Below are 23,906 nucleotides of genomic sequence, written 5' to 3'. Positions count from 1 at the left end.
TTTTAGAGGTCGTTATCTGGATGAAAAGGGGAGAATTCTGTCATAAGTGGACACGACATCGTACAAAGACAGGGATTGGATGGTTTGGTGCTACAGAAAATATGTTAACTGGACCTATAATATTAGAAAAATGGTACATAGATAAATATGTATTTGGGTCAGAAATAGATTTGTGTGCAATTTGACAAGGGGAGGTTCCTCTGACCATAAAACCTACAGCATCACTCTGACACTCCATTTCTTTCCCCCAATCAAGGGAGAGAGGAAAGCTTGGCCAATAATAAGTGAGAGGGGCAGGCTTAGCTAGGCCCAGGCACACACCCATTTTCAAAACACATAAAAGGAACATTGAAACCCAGGTAGAGAGATTCACTTTCCACTTTCTTGCGGGACACTTTGCCGGGAGACTTCAGACTTCACATCCAGAGATCCAGACTTCAAATCCATCAATCTCCAGAGACCAGAAATTAACTCCAGAATTTGTAGCAGAGAGGCCTGAATCCACAAACTGAATCCTCTTCAGCAGGCCTCAAAACCAACCAAACTATTCAACAGCCGGGCGAGCTGTTGAATTCTTTGGCAAGAACTTTTGCAAGAACCTGTAGCAGTATCCAGAAAGCAGTGCTGTATCCGGAACCAGAGAGAACCAGAGACCAGATCGCTGTGAAGAACGCCTAGCAGAAGTCCAGCCAATCCTGACCCGATCAGTGACGAAGCCGCATTCCTGTCTAAATTATAGTGTGAGTACCCAGTCAGGACTGTGCCAAAATCAATCTCTTAGTTTAAAATAATCTAATCCAAACTATTTTAGCCTATTAGAACTGCCTCCTAGAATCGTGTCATTCTGTCATTTTTAAAACTGAAAACTGTCATCTGTCATTCTGAGCTTTAAAATTTAAAATCCGAAAAACTACCTTTATTAAATCGGCCGTATCTCCGGAACCGTTTGTGCTAGGAGCGAATTTTAACTGTCATCTTAAAGCTAAGATTCTAAGCTTTCCAACGAGCCTAGAACCGACTACATTTGACGCGATTTGACATTGACATTTTGCTTAATTTCAGCCACGTGTACAAATATTTGTCCTTGCTTTCCTTGCTGGAATTCTTGTGCAACCTGACAATCATTCATAGAGCATTGCTAAAGTGATCCTGAATTAATTTAAGTATCTCTCACTCACCCTAAACCTCCTATAGGGAATTAAAAGTCATTTTAGCATATTTTTCACTTAATTGCAATCACATCAAAGTATATTGCCTGTGTTTAAAACTCCCACCTGTTTCCTCTAAGCTTGCTAGGGGGGAACTGAATTATATTGTTTGCATTCCTGAGAACTGTATGCTCTCCTTTTCATCTCCTTACATTGCATAGGGGGGGAGTGAATTGTTCAAGAAAAAGTGATCATATTATCTTTTGGTTGAAATCATATCAAGGTTATTTCTGTGCTGCATTCTGTCTCACCTTGCATTTCCTTGAACCATATAAAGCATTCTCTGCCACCTTATTCTTCTGTTCCTATTTATAAGTAACCAAGCACTGTGCTACTGTAACATTATCCATTGTTGATCACTATCATCTTCACAAGTGTGCTATCAATTATCAATTTATTTATAAAAGTGTGATATATAGATATATTGTTTAATTTTCAAATAAACCTTTTAATTTGCAAAACAAACCTACCTCTTAGCTCAGTGGGGTCAGGGGGATTCTAAGAGAGGGGTGTTATATAAGGGTTGTCATCCAGAGTAAACGAACTGGACATAAAAATATATCAATAAGGGTTTCCATCAGCATCCCAGAATAGGCATTGACTTAGCTGTAGTGTTGAATTGAATCTGCTTACAATATCTTTTCTATATCTCATTAGGAGTGTCCTAAAATACCAATTTGGCAACAATGTAAAACTCAGATTGTGCTTTGGGCGTTATACCCCCATACAACAGCACACGACGTACTCAGAACCGAATACCACACCAAGATGCCCGGCGAACGGTGTTAACCGAACTGAAGCTGCCAACAGTACTTCAAAGCTCCCTTGCTCTTCTCCAAACTTTGCCCTACTAACACGCCCAAACCTACCCCCCTTTGTTTCCGATCCGCCACACCACCAGGGGGCCCCTCCGGTGGTGATAGTGTCCAGTCCAAATATCCTTTAACATTAACATAACATAAAGCTCTTGGCATGAAGGCTTTCCCGGCAAGCCGCCTGCACCCCAGGAACTTGATACCTTGGAAGTTGTCTTCTCCCATTTCACACTCCGGCTTCGGCTCTGCACCAACTTAAACATTGGTGTGCGGTGCACATCTCCGACTTTGCTTTATGTTTGTCCCCGTGCAAATATCTTTATTTAATAATTTAATATGGGGTAGAGTAGGGTCTGTTTGCTCCATTTCTTAACGCACACAAGCAGCACATCTGGTTCTAAGAGCATTTTCTGAATGGGGCAAACGTTAGATAACCTGGATCCTATTGCTGACAATGCTAAGCTGCTAAAAGCCCACATAAAGCGCTATATAAATACCAAATACTCGTTATTAACTGACAGATAAGAAAGGCAGACAGGCAGAGAAAGAGAAGGCTCCTTGTGGACAAGAGGCGGTACAATGTTCGCTTAAGGCCTCGGCAGTAAAGCGCACCCCACTTTACATTCATACATTCTGTCATTAAGACGCACACAGCTTCTAAGCGCTGCTAAGTGTGATTTGTATCCTCTGCCAAAAGCATGTGCTTTATCGAGCTCTAACGAGGCATTGGGCCTAATTCACAGGAGCGTTTTATAACGTAACCCCCCCACCCCCGCACCCTCATTGGAAAACGTTTTATGAAGAAGGCCCATAATCTGTGATAGGATTCGAAGCAGTGCCGTTCAGATTTCGTACACAGATTCTACAGAGGTTGCACTAACCCACTGAGTCGTCTGCCTTGATGCTATGTGTGTTTTAACCGTATTCCGGGTATTGTTCTGCTGGTTGGTGTCTGGGCCATCGTAGAGGTGTATCTCATGCTGTTTTGGACCATTGTATAGCGCCTAGCACTGCTGTCCATCCGCCTCAAAGCAGGCTCTCAATGGACTGTCCCTCCAGCAGAGCTCGCACATACTTTTGGAAGCTTGGCTTGGGGCCAAGGGCCTCATCCCAACAAAGGTTTGGTGACCTTTCCCTCTGAAAGCCAGATGGGTTCAAACCTGGTTATTCACCAGAATGGTCGCGCCTTGAAACACTTGTGTAGAGGCGCTTTATAAATGCCATATCATATCATATCAAAAAAGGTCGTTCTCCCAGGAGGGATTTCTGCTGTAATTTTACTTAAGACACTCGCTGGCATTACTTTCCTTATTCGGAAGCACTTCTAAGTTTGTAAAGAACACTAAAACGCAGGGAGATCGAGGGATTCGCGCAAGATCACACAGTTTGGCAGAATGGGGAAGTAGATGGAAGATTAAAATGTGGGTCCCAGTTTTCATAATCTGCAACACTGCCACTGGATCACAACTACACAATGCAGGCGCGATTTGCGATCTTTCCCTCAACATAACGCTGTGTCCTGGGGAGAATGAGTTCTTTATTTAACAAGGAAGTTACTTTGAGTCAAAATTAGTGTGTATTTGACGTGATTGGGGTTGGTAGAAAATGTGGTTTGGCAAAAATAATCACACCACAGAGGGCACACATGACAGCAGCAATAGAATTTGAAGAAGTGATGAGAGAAAGAAAAGGGAGGCATAACTCATTGGAGAGGGGTCGAGGACAAGTTAGAATATCACTAGGCCGGCGTAAGGAAAGGTAAAAGAAAGGGGACACCTGAGGGGGTGCCCGAAGCCTTACCGAATCAAGGGAGGAGGAGGGAATTGAGGGAAACTAGGACCAGCCAGTGGAGAAAGGAAAGGGCACAGAAATTAGTGGAGAGGAGTCAAGGACAATTTAAAATATGACTAGATTGATTTAGGAAAAGGTAAGCGAAAGGGGGGATACCTGAGGAGTGCCGGCAACGTTGCCGAGTCAAGTGAGAAGGAAGGGGTTGGAGCGAACTAGGACCAGCCGGTGGGGAAAAAAAGGGGGCACAAATCAGGCAGTGGAAAGGGGTCAAGGATACGTTAGACATTACTAGACTGACATAGAGAAAGGTAAGGAAAAAGGGGGCACACGAGGGGTTGCGGGCAACCTGGACGAGTTAGGGGAAGGTCTTGGGGGAAATCCCGCCCGAGCCAGGGTCCGAAGGACAAGGGACGGAAATCAGTGGACAGGAGTTTTGGACATTACATTACTAGACTGACGTAGGGAAAAGTAAGGAAGTGGGGCACACACACCGGGGTGCGTCAGGGAAGGAGGAGGGTGTCGGCCGAACCAGCACTAGCTGGAGAGAAGAAAGAGGGGCTCAAGGACGGGGCTGTGCCATCCTGGGACAGCTATTGGAGGAGAGTGCGGGAGAAATGTGGACCAGCCGGGATAAAGAGAGGGGTCACCATGACCAGCCAGGTGAGGTAGAGGGGTGTAGGGTGGCCCGCAGCAGCCGGGCAGTAATTGGGAAATGACTCAATAGAAATGGTAGCATGGCCCCATCTTGGCCTGGGGTTCTTGCTGAGAGTGATGGGAGTGTGAGCCTAGCCTAGCTAACAGGCGAGGGAGCTCTCCATTCACCCCTCGGCAGGCTCTCTCGGCTAGGAGGCCCAGGACCAAATGCCCAAGTAGGAAGAAAACTGTCACATGGGCAACAGTCATCCAACCCTCTCCTTCATTGTGTTCTGGGGGGGGGGGTTGGAGGGGGAAGGGGGGGATGACAGGGAGGGAGCAGGGTGACATCCGCAGTATTGATGCCCTGATGGAAAAGGCCAGGATCCATGGACCATCCCAGGATTAGATGTCCGCGGACATCCGACATAGACGGTGCCTTTGCAAGGATGCATTTGAGCCAGGACAGGCTTATATGTTAAGCATTGGAGCACGGGAGGACATTCAAAGAGTCTTATTATGGACAAGTTGTAGGTAACACAATTTAGAACTTTCAAACAGAATGTTTATTTTTACAAAAGTTCCAAATTGTAACTTTTTAGAAGCTAGCGTTCTTTTTACAAGCTTACATTTTTAAAACATCTTTTTTTTTTTTTATAATATATAACGTCTTAACCAACCCGGAGATCTAAAAAAAATATATAATATATATATATATATATATATATATATATATATATATATATATATATATATATATATATATATATATTCAATGAAAAAACGTTAAAGGGACGTTATGGTTACAAGTAAGACCAAAACCCCCCAGAAATTCACCAGTTATGGTAAGCTAAGCAACCGTAACTCGTGCCACCACCGTGCACTGCTAAGAATAACACCCATGACATCAAAGATGACATCACATATGTCATTGATGACAATCACTGATGACATCACATATCTGAGCCACTTGTTTTTTTTCACTGACATATCTAGGCCAGGCGGTTTTGTTCACTACAGTCAGAATATTAAAATTCAAAAGGTGCCATATTTCTAGACATTAACCTTGTCGTATGTTCTTAAAGTACTTTCCTTAGGGTTTGGTCTCAGCTCATGGTGCACATGCATGGGGCAATAGCAGGCCGCAAACACACAATGCATTTGTTTACAGAAAGATAAACTTTAATGTTATTAACATTTTCTGATGATACTGTTTCTTTCTTCCTTACTTTAGTTTCCCTGTATGTGCCTCTGATGTGTATGCATTGCGGGTCTTCACATGTATTATTTGTGCTAACACAAGTATGTAGTAAGTCTTCAATTATTAGGTATGTATTCCATGTTTAGCATTACCCAGAACTCTGAAAAGGTAGCATCATTATTGTACTATCCAAAATTACAAGATTTTTGCACTTCTATGGTGCATGCTGCAGCCATTGCCTATGTTTATATATGATTAGGTTTCTGTATTAACAACAACACTCCAATACAATGATATTAGATGAGTACATTCTTTAATAGGTAAAGTAGTTCATGATAGGTCTCCTGATCACCCTTGACATCTTGTTATCAAGAATATAAACACAGCTCCTTGTAGGGACTTTATATCAAAATTAATTTTACATGTGATGTCATCAGTGATGTCATCAATGGCATTTGTGATGTCATCTTTGATGTTCTGGGTGTTAGTCTTAGCAGTGCACCATGGCGGTGCGAGTTATGGTTGCTTGGCTTACCAAAACTGGTGAATTTCTGAGGTTTTTCAGTCTTACTTGTAACCATAACGTCCCTTTAACAAAGTTTTTTCATTGAGTGTATATATATATATATATATATATATATATATATATGCATATACAAGTTATGTAAGCATTTTTTTTAAACCAAACCGAGACTTTTTTTTTAAAAAAAACTATTAATTAACTTTTGCATTGCATGACCTTGTGGCTGGGAAAGGCTGAGGCTTTCCCTCAGTGGGGCGGTATTTGACCTCAGTCTTGCCTGCAGAATATCTCATTACAGTTTAGGCTTACCGCTAGCGTCTACCTGCGCGGTGTGTTTTTCATTACATGTGTGGCCCCAGGGTCTTGCCCAGGGTTGGTGAGACTCACCAGTCATTCTCCAGCCTTCCACCAGATCTCAGGATGTTGACCTCACTTCTCATTGGAGTGTTGACTGGATCTTCCGCACCTGGGCGCGTGAACGCTGAGAACTGCTTCCAGCAGTGGATCTCATAAGACTGCCGATCCCTTCATGGATTGGTTGACAGGAGAGGATCACCTGCCGGGAAAGCCGATAAGTTCCACCTAATAAGATATGTCTGCAGTATTGTGCAACCCCGATCTGACACAGTCTGGTCCAATCAAGATGAGTACAGACACCTCCACGCCAGAGTCTCCGGTTTCCCACTCTTTCAAAATGTCCGACCCATTAAGTTGCCCAAAGGGAAACTGCTTTACATATTGCGTGATGTGTCTATGGAGTAAGGGAATGTTTGCGCTGCATCTCACTTCCCCCACATCCCACAGTGTCCTGATACAGTGTTTGAGAATTATGTACACCTGGTGCCAGTGAGTCCTTTCCTGAGCCATGATTGGAAGCAATCAATGTTCAGTCTGTGGCCTACGTTAAACATACTGCTGTTTTGAAGCTGAGCTGCTGGTTCTGCTGGGTGGCTTTCTGTGAGCTCCTGAAGAAGGTTCCGCGTTGGCTGCTGAGGACGAAACATTCAGAGGGAAGAGATCTGCCTCAGCTTTTTGACCACCAAGTGAGACCTGGAGTTGCTCCACATCGCGGTTGACCCTGTTCTGTGCTCTTGAGATCGTGTTGTGCCTCACGTATGAAGGATGTTCTCCACTTGTGGGGTGCACAGAATGTTTCTTACTTTCTGGCCAAAGAGCGTAATCCTCACCCAATGGATATTGAGGAGGCTCTCCACTCGGCGGGCAAGCATTCCGATCATTGGTTGTTGAGTATGGTGGATCAATGGCCTTCAGGGAGTATGAAGGCTTGTCCATGCTCGTCGGGTAAGAATGTTTCCCATGATCCACTGGGTACGGAGGTTGGCTCCCACCAATAGGCAGGAAGAAGAAGGTCTTGTCAGGGAATGGAGCCGTGGGTACAGCAGGCCAGTTCTCCATCCCATGATCCTCTTCTCTTGGAGATGCCGTGCACAAGCCAGCCGATTGCTTCTTCATGCTCCGCACGGCTCTCTTGCCGGCCAGGTGCATGAGTTCCAGTACGCTGAGTACGAGTGAGACGAGAGACACTACCATCATGAAGATGATGAAGATGGTCTTTTCGGTGGGACGGGAGACGAAGCAGTCTACAATCTGCGGGCACGGCACCCTTTCACAGACATACACGGCATGCATGACAAACCCGTACAAGTACCACTGGCCCAGCAGAAATCCAGCCTCGAAGATGATTTTGAAGAGGACACTGGTTGTGTAGGTGACCATCAGGGCCCCCTGGATCTTGACCCGGCCGTCTTCGTAGACCGTGATTTTGGAGAGCTTCTTCTCGATGTCAGCTATCGCTTGTCCCACTTGGATGTTGTCCTCTTGCAGGACTCTCAGCTCACTCTCCCTCTGCTTAAGCTTCTCCTCTCTCCTGGACAGGTAGACGACGTGCGCCAGGTAGACCAGGGTGGGCGTGCTGATGAACAGGAACTGCAGCACCCAGTAGCGGATGTGCGAGATGGGGAAGGCCTTGTCGTAGCAGACGTTCACGCAGCCTGGCTGCCTGGTGTTACAAGTGAAGTCCGACTGCTCGTCCCCCCAGACGGACTCTCCGGCCAGGCCCAGGATCAGAATCCGAAAAACGAAAAGCACCATCAGCCAAATCTTTCCCACGGCTGGAGAGTGTTCCTGCACCTGGTCCAGGAGCTTCTCTAAAAAGCCCCAGTCTCCCATCCTCTTCAGAAGCTTTCTCCTGCAATGGAAAAATAAGAATAAGCCAATTACATTGTGCTACCGTCCGAAAGGAGTGTCCACATACAAATGGACCTCATTGGTGGCTCCTCAGACCATATAAGGATGGTGTCAAGAGGTTATTTTTAGAATGTCCTTTCCCCTTAACTTTCCTGGGTTCAGTGAATCTCCAACCCTAATATTTTTTTGTTTGGGCTATAGAGTCCTATGGGACCCTATGGGAATGGGGATTTGCAAATTTACTGACGTCTGACTTCCCGGCTGCTGGACTCGTAAGTAGCGGGTGGCACCGGGAATCAGGGGCGGTACATTTTTACGGGTCTGGCGCCAACCCACCAGTAGGACCGGCAGGGTTACCGCAGAGCCCGTAATGGGACCCAATGTCTTAATTGCGGTTGTAAACTCGCTACTGGTGTAATAGAAATGTTTTAACCAGGTATGCCTACAGCCACTCAATTTAAAAGCACTCTGATTGTCCTTCAATGAAGTGCTGTTAAAAACAAGCATTGGCAAAGCCAACGGTTTTGGCTTGTGTATAAGTATTATATGTTTGCCAGGCGCTGCTATTAGATGCCCAGAAACTCGCACCGTTTTGTACCTGCTACCATCTATGGTCAGTTAATACCACTACAGTAGTGCCTGGCAAAGGACTTTCCCATGGCTAAACAAAAGCCCAAACTGTTAGCATTGCCAATGCTTGTTATAGCTTGTGGGCTGATTCGCAAAGAAGTTACGGGTAGTAACTTGAACTTACTCATATACATAGTGGCTCTGACATACTCCTGACTTACTCATGATTTACTCCAGGAGACTATCTGAATCACAAAGACATTATACATAGTGGCTCTGACATACTCCTGACTTACTCATGATTTACTCCAGGAGACTGACTATCTGAATCACAAAGACATTATACATAGTGGCTCTGACATACTCCTGACTTACTCATGATTTACTCCAGGAGACTGACTATCTGAATCACAAAGACATTACACAGAGGGGCTCTGACATACTGCTGACTTACTCATGGATAGCAAAGAGTAAATTAGGAGTAGGCCCGGGTTCCTCCTGGTCACTTTGCTGTGAGTCGCTTCCTATGAATCTTTACTACTGCTCTGGGGGTGGGGGAGGGGCACCATCAGGTTTACCATGGCCTCACACCAAGGTCTGGCAGGTAGGGAGGGAGTGCGCGTTCCATATCGGAAGTATTGCAGCAGGTACAACTGCGTGTAACTAAGTTTAAGAAACACTGTAACCAGCGCCACGATGCCTTCGGTCTGATGTGCGCTTAACAAATGTGAATAAATAAATAAATACAGGGCAAGGGGTACCTCAGACTGCGCCCACCTCTAATGCTTGTGACCTATGGTGACCTCGCATGTCCGAAAAGACGATGCTGTGTCAGTTTCCCGATGATTTCATGGCGGAGCTCTCATTGCACAATGCGCATGCGTGCGGCCCTGACGCTCCACGAGCAGCCCAGGTCTGTCTTGCTTCCGTTCCAGCCATAGTCATGGCCTCAGGCCACAGACTTGGGGCCTTAAATGCACATTATATACATAGGATGCAATGAAATACAGATGCTGTAAAACTAGCTGAGGGGGCACTCGTCTCTCTGCACACAATCCCAAGAAAGGATCCCAGGGGCTGCTAAAATAAATTAGTTTGACGTATCCCTCCATGCCCCTACAGATCCCCCTCCTTACCAAGTCTAGTGTGAAAAAGTCAATGTGCACCCCTTCACACACTGCAGGCTTGTAGAGGTCTATATGGCAATGTCCAAAGCAGGGACGGCGTCTGGGCCTTTCAACTCTTTCAAACGAAAAGGACCTCGAGCCTCAGGGGACTCCCAGTAATTGTCCCCATATTGCCAGTCAGCAGTCTAATAACACAGCAATATATTCATTTATATATTACTTATGTTCTGGGGCTTACAGTGGGCGCTTTGCAGCCCTGGGTTTAGAAGCTGCGTTTGCTGTAGCCCTCCAGCAGTCAAGTGGTATCACCTCTTTGCCTTTAAACACTGGTTCCTCAACGTCAGCCAATTGCTTACAAAGCCAAAGGACTCATAGCTATTCAGCGGACATTCGGTGTTTTAGCTCTCTGTTGGCTTGCCGTCTCGTGATAATTGGCGGCTATTCACCTTCTCTTTATCTCCATTATAACGTATGGCCCCCATGGGTGCCTCAGACTGATATCTGCTCAGAGCATGTGTGGGGTGGGAGCCCAACCAGCATGTTGAAATGGGCCCCCACACATCTTTAGCCGGGCCTGGCCCAGAGGGCTTGATGACAGCACACCGTGTAGCTAATTATTTTGGTCGATGTCCTGTGCGCAAGCCCAGGTACTACTCGTGGGTGTGCCACACACTGCCACGTGAGCATGCAGGTTACTTTTTTTTAGTGGCCAGTCCAAACGTGTCCCCCAAATGCCAACTAGCTGCACCAGGGTCTCGCCAGGGATGGCTGGGTTGGGTTGGCATGGGCTCAAGTTTGCAGCCTCAGGTTTCTGGGCAAGCACTCAGACCACTGGCGTTGCAAACTGTCCTTTACTTGGGCAGTGTGGAAAGTGGCATGGTGATATGTGATTGACAGATCATTGTGGCGCTGTGCAGCTACCCCCCTCCCACTTTGTTAACTTTTATAACAATGAAGCAATGAGCAGTGGCACTTGAGTGGCACATGTGCTTGCTATCTCTTCCAACTGCCTGCACATTGGGTAGCTGAGAAAAGTGTTTTGCTGTTCAATGAACTTGCTTTTGTTTATTTTCTCCTGTGAAAGGGGAATATGCCATCACTTGAAGTTCTCACCCAGTTCAGAGCCACATGAGCAGGGCATTGTGGGTATGGAAATTGGCCTAAATGTACCCTTTTGCTTCAGAAAATTGTGTTTGTCTTAAAGGGCAGTGCTATTTTATGCATAGCTTAATCAAGCCAACGCAGTTAGTTTTGAAGGCTCTGGAGAACTGCATACCTCGTTACACCCTTATTGGGGTTCAACAGTGCAGCATAGTGTGACAGCCTTGTGGTTTCAGCATGTGCATAGGGTTACCAGATTTAAAAAGTAAAAAAACCGGGACACGCATTCCCCCCACCCCCCCTGACCTCCCGCATGCGTGTCTCATAGCTAAAGGACACGAGCTACCCCTACCTGCTCACACTACTGGCCCGATTCATGGAATTGTTTGCCTGGTGTAAAGTGACTTTTCACTGGTGCAACGTACCTTTTCAATTGTCCAAAGTGACTTTGCACTGCCAACACACATACTGATTCATGCAACAGTGCAAAGTGTCTTCGTGCAGTGCAAAGTCACATTGCACTGTAAAAATACACTTTGCACTGCCCCGCCCCAATTCAGGGAGCAGTGCAAAGTGTCTTTTTGCAGTGCAACGTGACATTGCACAGCAAACGCACACTTTGCACTGTTCCATGAATCCGGGTGTCTGTTGGCAGCGCAAAGTCACTTTGCACCAGTGAAAAGCAATTTTGCACCGTGCAAAAAAACAGTCCATGAATCAGGCCCTGGGAATTTCTGCGACCCCCGCACGCGACCTGTCACCCCCTTGGCGCAGCCTCAGTGGACGCCGCTCGGTTGTTTACCAGGTAGATTTGCACCTTATAATTCCCGGACAGACACACAGACACCCTGTCAGTAAAGACGTGTTATCATGAAACCCTGCCGCACCCAGGCAGGCAGCGCAAGGCACAAGAATGACACCTGTCGGGCCCACTCTAGACTGTGTCACCCGCTATTACGCCAGCCACGGACCCAGTGCACCCACACACGGGTGCTGCCCGGTATGTGTGCAGCCCCCCCCCGCCACTGCAACTTGCCTCTGGGGCGCAGGGTGACACACGCTGTTATTTTAGGGCGCCAAATGCCAGATGCTGTAGAAAAGCCTGCAGTCTGCAGAACCCAGACACCCACTGTATTCGAATTTGTAAGTCCCTCAATTTTACTTGAATAGATTTGTTTTTTTAACAGAATTTTTCTCTGTCTTTTTTTTCTTTTCTTTAAAGAGAAGCGGGTCTGATTTGCATTTCTGGACCAATGGGAATTTCAGCCACATTTTTCGGATTCACCAGAGAAACCCATTGGTCCCGCCTTCACAGTAGATACCAATTGGGTGGGTCCCTTTTGCAGTCTGCATATAAATAATTATACTAAGAATGATCAAATCTATCAGACAGCCACACAGCCAGCAGGCGTCTGACCAGGTATCGGCTGGAGTCTGAACAGGTATCGGCTGGCGTCCGACCAGGTATCGGCAGGCGTCTGACCAGATATCGGCTGGCGTTTGACCAGGTATCGGCAGGCGTCTGACCAGGCATCGGCAGGCGTCTGACCAAAGATCGGCTAGCGTCCGACCAGGTATCGGCAGGCGTCTGACCAGGTATCGGCAGGCGTCTGACCAGGTATCGGCTGGTCCAGATACTGCCATCACAGCTGAGTCATGATTTCACCGGCTGCACACTTCTGAAACCTTCTCTCGAGCCTACCAGTAACCTCCTCTCCCCCAACCCTCATCCTTTCACACCCACAGGCCACGGTCTGATGACACCCTGGCATGGTCACCATACGCTATGTCTCGGGCAAGCCCGGGCGCTTAAAACCACTGCGCTGCTGATGGGCGTAGATAACATCATGTAATAGCGTAACACTTTTCTAGTGCCTAGTGCCATACTCTGTAGAGATGGGCGCTGCTTAAATAGCGCGAGTGATAATGATGTGATATGTGCTGTGATATTTCTGAACCTTCTTCTGGGGCTCAAACTAATAACAGTTGTTTTTATTCTTCGCATGCCTGTGAGATATCTCAGTGGGTTGCGCGCCTGCTGCAGAGGTCTATTTAGAACCTGCAGATGGCAGCATCAGATGAACCCCCGATGGCTAGCGCCCCCAACACCATACACTTTCACGAGGACGCTTCACCCGCGCAATAGTCGAGGCGAGCGCTATCTAAAAAACACGTGCAATGACCCTTCCTTGTTCAGGAGGCTAAGGGCCTGATTTACAAACATGTATACACATGCGAAAGTCCCATTGAAAACATGTTTGTGAATCAGGCCCTACGCAATCCTGTTTACTCGTCTCACTAGTTCACTCTGGGGCGGGGCAGGCTCAACTTTTCAGCCTTCTGAGTTCTGAGGTTGCAAAGTGTGCGTACGGTAGACTCAGCGCCGAGAGACTATTTCCCTTGTGCCAGGCACTGCATGACTTGTGGATTGCTGTACAATGTGCCCGGGCACGATATCGGCCGCAGAGCCGCGGAGCTCTGCCTTCAGCAGCGATAAGTGCGAATGCACGGAAGTTACTCGCTTCCGAGCTCTCCCCCTGCACTCAGTCTTCCTGTCTGCTGTGTCTGGCAGCCTTCACTGTGCTGCTCCCAAATAGCAACATTAATGTGGCTGTGGGGGCCGGACACCTATATTCTAGTCCCGGCGTCCGCAGTTGGCCGCACTGTGTGATCCTGAACAAGTCACCTTTTCTCTCTGTGTCCTACTTCATCTTCTGCCCCCGTGCAGAGTGCTTATAAATCCCTATATTGATATTCCTGCTTCTCACCGCTCCCACCTTTCGCCCTGTTTGCTTTTCTTATTCCTTCACAGACCACAGGATGGTTACCCTGAGTTTGGGGACACTGCGCTATTTCCTCAGACAAGATACCGGCTACATAAGAACACTGCGGCAGTGATTGGTTCATTCTAAATACTACATTCCATGAACCGGTGGAGCCTCAGAGCAGGTAATGGCCATATGAAAAAACACTCCTTGATAACGAAGAGCACTTCTTTAGAGTGCCCCTACTGGGATTTATTCACCCCCCCTCACCCCCACCAGCCTTCCAGAGAGAGTGTCCCCTTTCAGCGCCTAGAAGCATCTCGCCCGCTTTGCACAACGCGCGCGGCATGCGTTCACACCGATTCGCTTACCTACTCTCATGGATGTCAGGATTTACCCGTCCCTCAGCAGAAATCACTCCCGAGACGTTGCAGTGACTTCACCCACTCCTGGGCAGGGTCCTGGGGCATCTACACGACGCCTGCTCAAGGAGAGCCCAGCTCAGCAGCGTGAGAAAAAGAGCGCTCTCTCCGTAACTCTAAACACACAAAAAAAGTATTCCATAGGAAACTGGGAAACACGTAGAATAATAATCCAGGGGCGGGGGGAGGGGGAGAGTATGACAAGAGGAGGCTATAAACGGGGCTTGAGGCGGGGAGGAGCAACGACGTAGACGGAGCGAGGGTTGAGTGACTCGGGAGAAAAGGAGGAGCACACATTAGAGAGCAGGGCCAATAGAGAAAAGAAGGGGATGAAGTCAGAGATGGAGCCACCATTAAGGGAGAGAGGAGAAAAGGTTGAGCTAATGTTGAGAGGCGCATGAACATTGAATCCAAGTTAGGAAAAAGGAAAAAGGGGGTGTCAAGGTGACTGGTGGTGTGCCCCCAAAGTGCTTTCTTGTCGGTTTATGATGCAAGACTTTATTTCAATCTCTTGCTTCACTGCTGTTGGCTGAGGTGGAGCTGGGATTTCATGACAATGGGGGTGGGGGTCCTTCAAAACGCACGACGTAGGCGTGATTGCCGTAACTAAAGGAAAAATGCCGGATTCTGCGGCTGCACCAACAATGTGGGACTCGCACTGGGGGGGGGGGGGAGGGGCGGGGCTTCCCTCTAATTGATATCCAGCATTAATGAAGCGTTCCTGCAGACCACGCTGAAGTCTGGGGGTTTATGAGGCGACGGCACAGTTGGGGCGCCCCCTCTCTTCATTTCCGAACCCCCGTCCTTCGTCTCTCTTTGCAATACGTTTTTTTTTACAGAGCACTTCCTACCACTGGTCTGGTCTTCCCCAGGACTGGAATGAACCGTGTTTTCTATTCCCTAACTAAATGGAACCGATGTTATCACTGCGTGAAGATGAAATGCGGAGCTGGCCCTGCTGGAATTGGAACAGCTGGATGCATCTTGCAGAAAGATCTCTGTAGATCGAGTTATAGTTCTACCCGTCCCCAGGAGATCCACTTATTAGCTAACAGAGCCGAATCTTTTCTCTTCTGCTGTGCAGCAGTGTTCTGCTGAAGAGTAGGCCTGGGTGAACTTGCCCGCCCCACTCGGCTTTTGGGTGATGTGTCATGGATGCGCCCTCACAGCCTTTGGGGAAGTTTATCTGAAGTTTGTCCACATGGTTTAATGGGAGCCACATGGCTGGAGCTCCCATTCAGTCCTAGGCCGCTTTCAGCGAGACAGGGATGTGGGCTTACGATAGGGTGACCAGACGTCCCGGTTTTCCAGGGACAGTCCCGGGAAATCGCCCCTCATCCTGGGGTCCCAGGAGTTTTTTGAATTTTACAAACCCCATCCCTGGATTAGATGGGTGGCTACCAGGGGCTTAGGAGACACATAAAATCTGGGGGGGGGGGGGGCAGGGGACATCTTGGGGACTTTGCTTTATTTATTTATTTATTTATTGTGTTTTAGTCAAAGAACTCGACTTTTCACAAAATTAGAATTAAAATAGCAGTACATATTAAATTACTAATATCACTTTATAAAACAAGAGAACAGAAGAAAAGAAAACAGAAGAAAATTAAAGGATGCAGCAGCAAAGAACATGTCTTTGTATGTTGCATTTCTTGATTTTTCATCTGACTATGAGCTCATGGTAAGAGAGAGGAAATAATTACTTCCAGTGGGCCACAGCTAGGACGCCAGCTCGTTAAGAGGCAGATCACCTGTAAGTGGACTCCTGCCAAATAAAGGAGTTGCAGCCTTTTGTACCAACTGCAAGTTGCTACTTTTTTTGTGCGGGGCAAGGTGACATGTGTGTGTCTCTTGGAATGGAAGGATGGCAGTTTCAAAGAAAGAGGAAATTGTTTGTACCTCTGAGTAAGCCCTGTTATGGGAGTAGAGGGACCAGGTGTGTGATGTTGCTGCTTTGACTGTCCTCCGGAGGGGGTACAGCAAACAAGGAGGATGAGCGATCGCAAGCCCACCCCCTTATAAGCACTCCCCAGGTCTGCGGGCATATGTGTCAGACCCGGGGGATGCCTAGTAGGTGGGGTGTATGTAGACCCAGGGGGAGGTCAGAGGGGCAACCCGCTATGTGGACTGTCCCTCTAGCACCCCTGCGAGGGCCGGGCCAGCCTCTCACGATGAGTCTGGTCCCTCTAATTCCGTCTCATGCTGGCTTCAGAGCCTTGCCTATCCTTGCCTTTGTTATTCTGAATGCAGAGCTGGACTCTGTTCCTTTCTCGTTTAACATTTTCTGCAGAGCCTGATCTATTTGATTCTCTCATATGTTACTAGGACGGCAGAGCATGGGTCCTCTGCCCTGTTACATTATTCAAAAAGCCTCCCTGTCCTTTCTTTGCCTCTCCCTTGTCTCACTGCTTGCTTAATACATACCTCCTTGCTTGAACACTCAACATATTCTCCCTAACACAGCAAAGGCAACTGCAGTCTGTCTTAACTTCTATTTGTTGTGTATCTTGAATTGGCCTCTTATTTCCGCTTTTCTGCCTGCAGGGGAAAGGCATTTGCCAGTCACTGCCATGATGGTTCTACCTGGCCATAAGAGGGCAACAGCTAGCCAATATTGGAAGAACATGGGCATATTATGCCAGAGGCTGGAAACTGCCTTCCTAATGCCTATACAAGAGACACAACTCTTGCCTTTGTTTCTAACAGTAATTCAGTGGATGAAGAAACGCGAGAACACACACATTGCTTATAAATGAAGGGGATGATGTCACACTTGGCTAAGACATTTTGATCACACCCGGAGCTAATTTCCAGCTGCAATTAAGCGATTACCTTTTAGACTTTTGGCTTTAAATAACGTATCACCTGGTAAGCACAGAGGTTGCTCAACAGGGTTCCTGGAGCACGCAGGGTACCCTACTCGTGGGCATGGATGATTGGAGGGCATTCTTGACCTGGTTTGGAGCCTGGTCCCTACAGCCATGATGGGGGGAGGGGCCTATTACTTTTGGTTGTACGTACCCTTTGAGGATGGGCAGACATTGCCTCCTGCTTTAGCCCACTAACAGCTCTGCTTTGCAACTTTATCACACATACCTGTCAGGTGGCATGTAACTCAATGCTACTAATGTTATCAGACTCAGAAGTCTGGAAACCTTTGCCACATCAACTAGGGTACAGGTTTGAAGGGAGATGTGCTGATTGAGTGAGGCGGGTGATACACTTATCAGTGAGTGTGCAACAATTTTGGAAAAATATGTCATCACACAAATGGGCCAGAGGCCATGGAGATGGGCTACACCTCGTATTTAAACTTCAGAAGCACTTGTTGTGTGCATTGGGAGGCCAGAATTGCACATGGTCACTTGAAGGTATCATCCAATTTAGGCGTAAGTAGGAGAAAGTGCAAAATGATACTGGGCTATTGCACTGTGACAATGAACTTCCACCAACAGCGACAGGAGTGGTTGCTCTTCCAGGTCCATTCACTACAGGTGTGTAGGTCTTCTATAACAAATACCAGGGAGGTTCAATAGGTATAGCACTTGAACATCGGGAGGCTACTGAAAGCCCCAGGTCTCTATCGCCACCGCCCCATCCGCTGGGTCACCCAGTGGCGACGACGAGATCGATGACGATCGAGACAGCGATGATGCTCCAGACTCCGGGTGGAAACAAGCATTACTGTTGGAAAGCAACAATTCTGAGGGTGAAGAGGAGAATGAAACCACATCTGCAGAGGCTGGTGTTCATAGAAGCGCCCACCACCCCTGTGCACAGCCTCTTTGAGATACAGCCTCCCAGTCGAGGATCAGAAAGCACACCAGATTATTACATGCCACCTAGAACACCGCCAGCAGCATCACACCTATATCACACAAGTGGCATACGTGAACCAGAACACACAATTACCCCTGAAGATACTTTATCTGTCCATGCGATTGGGTGAAGAGCACCAACCTCTACCCCCCGTCCCCAATTGGTGCATAGCAAGTATCCCCCTTTGTGTCAGGGGGTTAGAGTTATTGAAGCCTTTGAGCGCGGCTAAACTTATCAAAAGTCCCACTACCAACAGCGCCTGCTCAATGCTAACCTGCTATAATGATGTTATGTTAAAGGGTCAAAGTCGCCACCTGCATTGTTTCCTGGTGCTCTGGCAGATCTGTAAAGCAAGGAGAGGGGGATAGGTTAGTAGGACTGAGCAGGAGAAAAGAGCAAGAGAGCTGTGATGTGCTGTTTGCAGCTTCAGTTCAGTTTACACCATTCATTGAGCGCAGGTGTGTTTTTCAGTTGGTAGCCGCCATGTGCTGTTGGGCGAGGGTATGGGGCATGAGTGGTTTGTTTCATTGTGTGTTGTAGTGAAGTGCGTGCCGTTTGCTCTGCTGTAGAGGTATGGTTGTGTTCAGCTTGGAGTTTGACAGGTGTATACAGAAGGAGGAGGTTTTTTTGTAGGGTTAGTGGCAGTACCCTAACCTACCCTAATGGCAATAGACCTCTTGCCTGACTCATTTGTGGAAAGACCTGAAGCCCTGTGCCACATGAAGGAATTTAAGCACCCCAGCAAAGTTCCAGGCTGACATTGTTTCTCTTCCAAAGTGGTACTGAAGCTATAGGAAAAGGTTATGGCTCAGTAGGTCAAGTACTACAGCAGTCAAAAACGCCCACTTAAAAAGGGACATGAGGACCAATGGTCAGAGCATTGACTGTCTAGCTGTCACATCATACTGGGGGGCCTTTCCCGCTTCCAACAGCTAAGAGGGTTGCCAACGAAATTAAGAGGGGCAGCAGGTGTGCAGAGTTTGGCACCAGGCAACTGTGTGCATGCAGCGTTCCAGGGCAGAAGCCAGAAGGTAAACAGAGGCCCTTCATGACCTCCTGGTAAACTATTCACCATTGGACCTTGGAGAGATGCACAGCGCAGGTAAGAAGATATTAGTTCTTTATTACAAGCTACTCACCAGATACTTCTATGGCTCCCTCTCAACTGACACAACCATTCTGCTTCTTCCCCTTAGCATCCACATTCCATGTTTTACTGCCACATTCTACACACAGTAAGATGCTACACGTCTCCCCTTTTCACCATATTAAAACATTCACCTTAAATGAAAACATATCATGAAAATAGCCCATGAAACAATGCATTTACAAACCTAAAGAAAGTGAACTATTTACAAGTACAAACACTACAAAGAATAAGATTGAAACAATGTATGGGGATGGCGGTGTATAAATAGGACGTGAAAATGTTTATGTGGTCAGTAATAAACCTCCAAATAGAAAATATAACTGCCCTGTAAATGAAACACATTTATCCTACATAGTCTTTTAAATACGAAGGCCTACCACAAACCCGTACCGGGTGAGTTCTAAATTCACACTGTATTGACTGATCCCACCTCTTTGTGAACTTTACAATCCTGCACCAAAACACCCTTCTTTCCACAATTACTCAGGGCACTCACCCCTCTCCTGACCTGCGAATCCATAGGCTTTATTGTATACTTGCACACTCTGTTTACATTCCAGACTCTCCCATCTGCTACCTTTACAGCACCGTGTAGTGTTTTTATGACTTCTACTGGCTTAGACCAACTCATAGTCCCTTCCATTTTGCTCTGTGGGAGTTTTATTTACACCCAATCTCCTCTCCCGACCCTACATTCCTTTGTGGCATTTCTAACATGGAAACGAGTTTTAATATAAACCTGCTTGTTGCTAATGTGCCCCTTGATCATATTCAAATCGATGTCTTCCAAACACGCTTTTCCTAGCCATGCTCGACAAACCCTGGTATTGGACTTCCTCCCTCTTAATACCTCAAACGGAGACACTCCAGTGGTTGCAGGAGGGGTACATTTATAAGCCACCACTGTCTCTTCAGCAGATTTTCTCCAATCACTTCCTTCTGAAATGGCAGACCTGATGCTCTCCTTAATAACTCTGATACATCTTTTAACAATTCTATTAGTTTCAGGATGATATATGCAACGGGTTTTGTGCTCTATGCCATTTTATTTTAAAACACATCAATTTCTTCAGCAATGTGCTGAACTCTGTTATCCATTACATTAGTGGTGGGATAACCTTCCCTCCTGAAAATGGAATCTAGAAATTGAATGATGTCTTCGGTGCACATATTTTGCACCCAAGAGATGTCTAACCAATGTGAGAGCATGTCCACCAATACAATGCAATACATGAGCAAACCATGAGATCTCACAGGACCAACAATATCTAATCCTACCCGTTCACAGGACATAGAATACATGGACATTAAAGTCAGAGGTTCTACTCTTGTGCACAACCCTTGGCGGTGCCTTCACACTCTGCACACACTTGTATGACCCTCTCAACTTTAAAATCCATACCTGGCCACCAGTAATCCGGTCTTAGTAACTGTTATGTTTTGGACATTCCCTGAGGTCCTTCATGTGCCATTTCCAAAATATTTCCCCAAACTCCAACAGGGAGAAACAATTTGTCTCTCCTCCGCACCAAACCGTCTTTGATTAGGAGCTCATCAAAAACCCGTATGATAGCATCAGGTAACACACCTCTTTTGATTTAATTACTCTTCAATCCACATTCAATTCTTTCTTGGACATTAACCAGCACTGCATCAGTAAACATTGCTTCACGCCCCTCACTCTCCATTACTACTTCCTGGGTGACATTCAAGACATGATCTTCTTGATCCTCCTCACCCCCTTCATCCTCTATCACATTTGTCAACCTTGAAAGACAATCTGTTGCCTTGTTCTTCACACTGGGTAGAGACTCCATCTCCCAGTTATTGTCCTGTAAATTTGCAATCTATTTGCGGATTCTGGATGATACCTTATTCAAACCTTTCGTGGTAACAATCTCCTTCAAAGGTTTGTGAGCCGATCTCACCATAAAATTTTCACCCCAGAAATAGGAACACAACTTATCAATTGCCAACGTAATCGTTAATAGCTCTTTTTCAATTGTGGAATAGTTTTTTTTGGCATTCCTCAACGCCCTGGAAGAAAAAGCAATGGTTCACCCCCCTTCACACTTTTGAGAGAGTACAGTGCCTAATCCATGATTGCTGGCATCCATTGTCAGCACACTGTTCCTGCTCGGATCAAAATTGCTCAACACAGGCTAGTTTCACCTCTTGAAACTCTTTTTTACATTGTTCACTCCACTGGACTGGAACTTCACACCCTTCTTAACAAACTCCTCATTTGACTAGATTTGCTTGCCAAACTTGGAGTGCATTTGGTGTATTATTCAGCCCTGCCAAGGAAGAACACTATCTTCTAGTTATCTGTGGCACCTGGAAAATTTACAATATTGTTTACTAAATGCGTTTTGGGTCTAATTCCGTGTTCAGGGATCGCATGACCCAAATGTTGGATATTGGACATGCTAAATTTGCATTTATCCTTACACACAGCTAAACCTGCATTCATGAATATGTCAAGCACCTTTCTCAACCTCACATGATGCTCTTCTTGACTCTCCCCGTACACCAAAACATCATCCCGAAAGCATAGAACTCCTTTCATGTCATGAAAAAGCTGGTACATCATGCACTAAAAACAGCCGCAGCGGACACTAAACCAAAGCGCATGCGCCTACATTGAAACAGACACTCTGGGTAATAAACGCTGTCATATTTCTGGAAGCTGGCTGGAGAGAAATCTGGTGATATGCCAACCTCAAATCCAAGGTACTCATAACCTTTGTCTGCTCAATGGCTCCTAACATTTTGGTTATATTGGGTAAAGGGTGTCTGTCGGGTATCACACGTCGATTCATGGACCTAAGATCAATGCAGAGTCTCAACTTACCATTGGGTTTATGCACTAGCAATAAAGGGGAAACCCACTCAGATACTTACATTCTCCCAATTACCCCTTATCTTTCCATCATTTCTAATTCTTCCTTCACAGAAGCCTTAACCGCTAAAGGTACAGACCTCAGTTTGTGTACAACTGGAACTGAGTTTTACTTCATTCTGATTCTGTGCATGAAAACTTTCAGATTATCCAACTCTTCATGAAACACCTTGTGTTGCCAGTGGTCATTCACACTTGCCTAAACCGCCTCTTCTGCATTGGGATCAAGTTTTATCTTCAACCTTCTCTGGTGCAACCAACTTAAAAGTGGATAATTCCCTCTCTTTGAAACGAAAATCTTGCCATTGGCCAACCAGTCCTTAAATTTCATAATGGCCCAAATCCAACCTTCAAGTTCAATTCTTTTTCCTCCGTATGCTACAGGTCTGATATCTACAGTATTGCAGGAAACATCTTTTTTTAATTTATTTTTATTTTTTTTCTGTTTTGTCATTTTTATTTTTCACCAATAAAGTTTGCAAAACAATTAGAAATAAACAAGCTTCATAAAATTACAAACCTGGTCACAAGACTGAGTCCAAAAGAGAAGAAAAAGAAGAAGAAATCATCTCATAATGCATAACACAACATAAATAAGGAGAAAAAGTAGAAGAAGAGAGAAAATTGAAAAGAGACCAGAAAAAGCAGAAGAGAATGAAACAGAAGAATATCTAACTGTATCATTTGGTAGTACAATTTATAAATAATCAATAAACACACCCCCACATAACATGGCATGATCTTGGCTAGCATAAGAGCAAATCAGAATACATTTCAGGGTAATGGTGAATTCGGACAAAACACAACAGCATATTGAGTCACCATGAGACTTTAACATCTTTTTGTAATTTGGCATCAAAAATAGATTTGGGAAGTAAAGTATACTTTGCTCTAGCATCAGTTACCATACCATAATCTACCCCTTCAATTTCAATGATAGACATGGGGTTTTCAATGTCGGCATCATCATCCCCACTCATGGCAATATCATCAATTGCAGTATCTGCTAAACACATGCCTTCATCCATATCCTCACACAATTCATCTACACAGTCAATATTTTCAGACTTGGTTTTGCAACAGGATGTAAAATGTCCTTTCCTGTTGCATCTCTTACATACAGCTTTGATGGCTGGACTGTTATCACTGCTCGCAAAGTGAACCAAACTCTCAAAAAGGAAACACCTCTTATTGTCATCTTTCTTGTCGTCATCTTCCCTTCCGTCATTGTGTCTACTGAGTCTCTTTTTCACACTGTCTTTCTTGACATTCTGTTTCTTCCTGTCAGTTCTCCTTGATTGCACTGCCGAGACTTTGATAACTTTTTCAGTTCTCTTCACATCCGGCTCAGTTCTATTTTTTAACTCACACATTTGTGCGTGTGCTCTAATTCTTTTGCTACTCTAATTACTTCATCAATCGAGGGATTACTTTTGGACCTAAAGGCTTCTCTTACTTTTCATCACTACATTCTAGCATTAACTAGTCATGTAGGGCTCAAGTCAAGTCGAGGGTACACGAGGGGGGACTCAGTCCCCCCCAGCTAAAAGAGAAACAAGGATGTCCCCTTTGAATTTATAAAGATCTCGGGGATCAAACCGCAGTCGTCAGGTTTGTAGGGCGGATACTTCCCCACTGCACTATATAACCTGATCAAAAATAACAAACAAC

At 46.0% G+C, this 23,906-nt stretch overlaps 2 protein-coding genes across 2 annotated transcripts in view; both read right to left on the bottom strand.

Annotated features, from left to right (window-relative positions):
- Nucleotides 1-7,030, bottom strand: part of LOC138503078 (gap junction alpha-4 protein-like) — a 42,827-nt gene extending 35,797 nt beyond the window's left edge. Inside the window, exon 1 of the mRNA XM_069622566.1 lies at nt 6,559-7,030. The gene's annotated coding sequence lies outside the window, so the exon portion shown is untranslated. The remainder of the gene's footprint in view (nt 1-6,558) is intronic.
- Nucleotides 7,031-7,073: 43 nt separating this feature from the next.
- Nucleotides 7,074-8,375, bottom strand: LOC138503077 (gap junction alpha-4 protein-like). The gene has a single exon (XM_069622564.1). It carries the CDS (start codon nt 8,359-8,361, stop codon nt 7,075-7,077), a length of 1,287 nt encoding a protein of 428 aa, XP_069478665.1. The 5' UTR covers nt 8,362-8,375; the 3' UTR covers nt 7,074.
- Between the last annotated feature and the right edge of the window lie 15,531 nt (nt 8,376-23,906).

The sequence above is a fragment of the Ambystoma mexicanum genome, chromosome 11, assembly GCF_040938575.1.
Source record: "Ambystoma mexicanum isolate Mex_15411 chromosome 11, UKY_AmexF1_1, whole genome shotgun sequence".
Classification (NCBI taxonomy): Eukaryota; Metazoa; Chordata; class Amphibia; order Caudata; family Ambystomatidae; genus Ambystoma; species Ambystoma mexicanum.
This window is presented reverse-complemented; position numbering and strand designations above follow the sequence as displayed.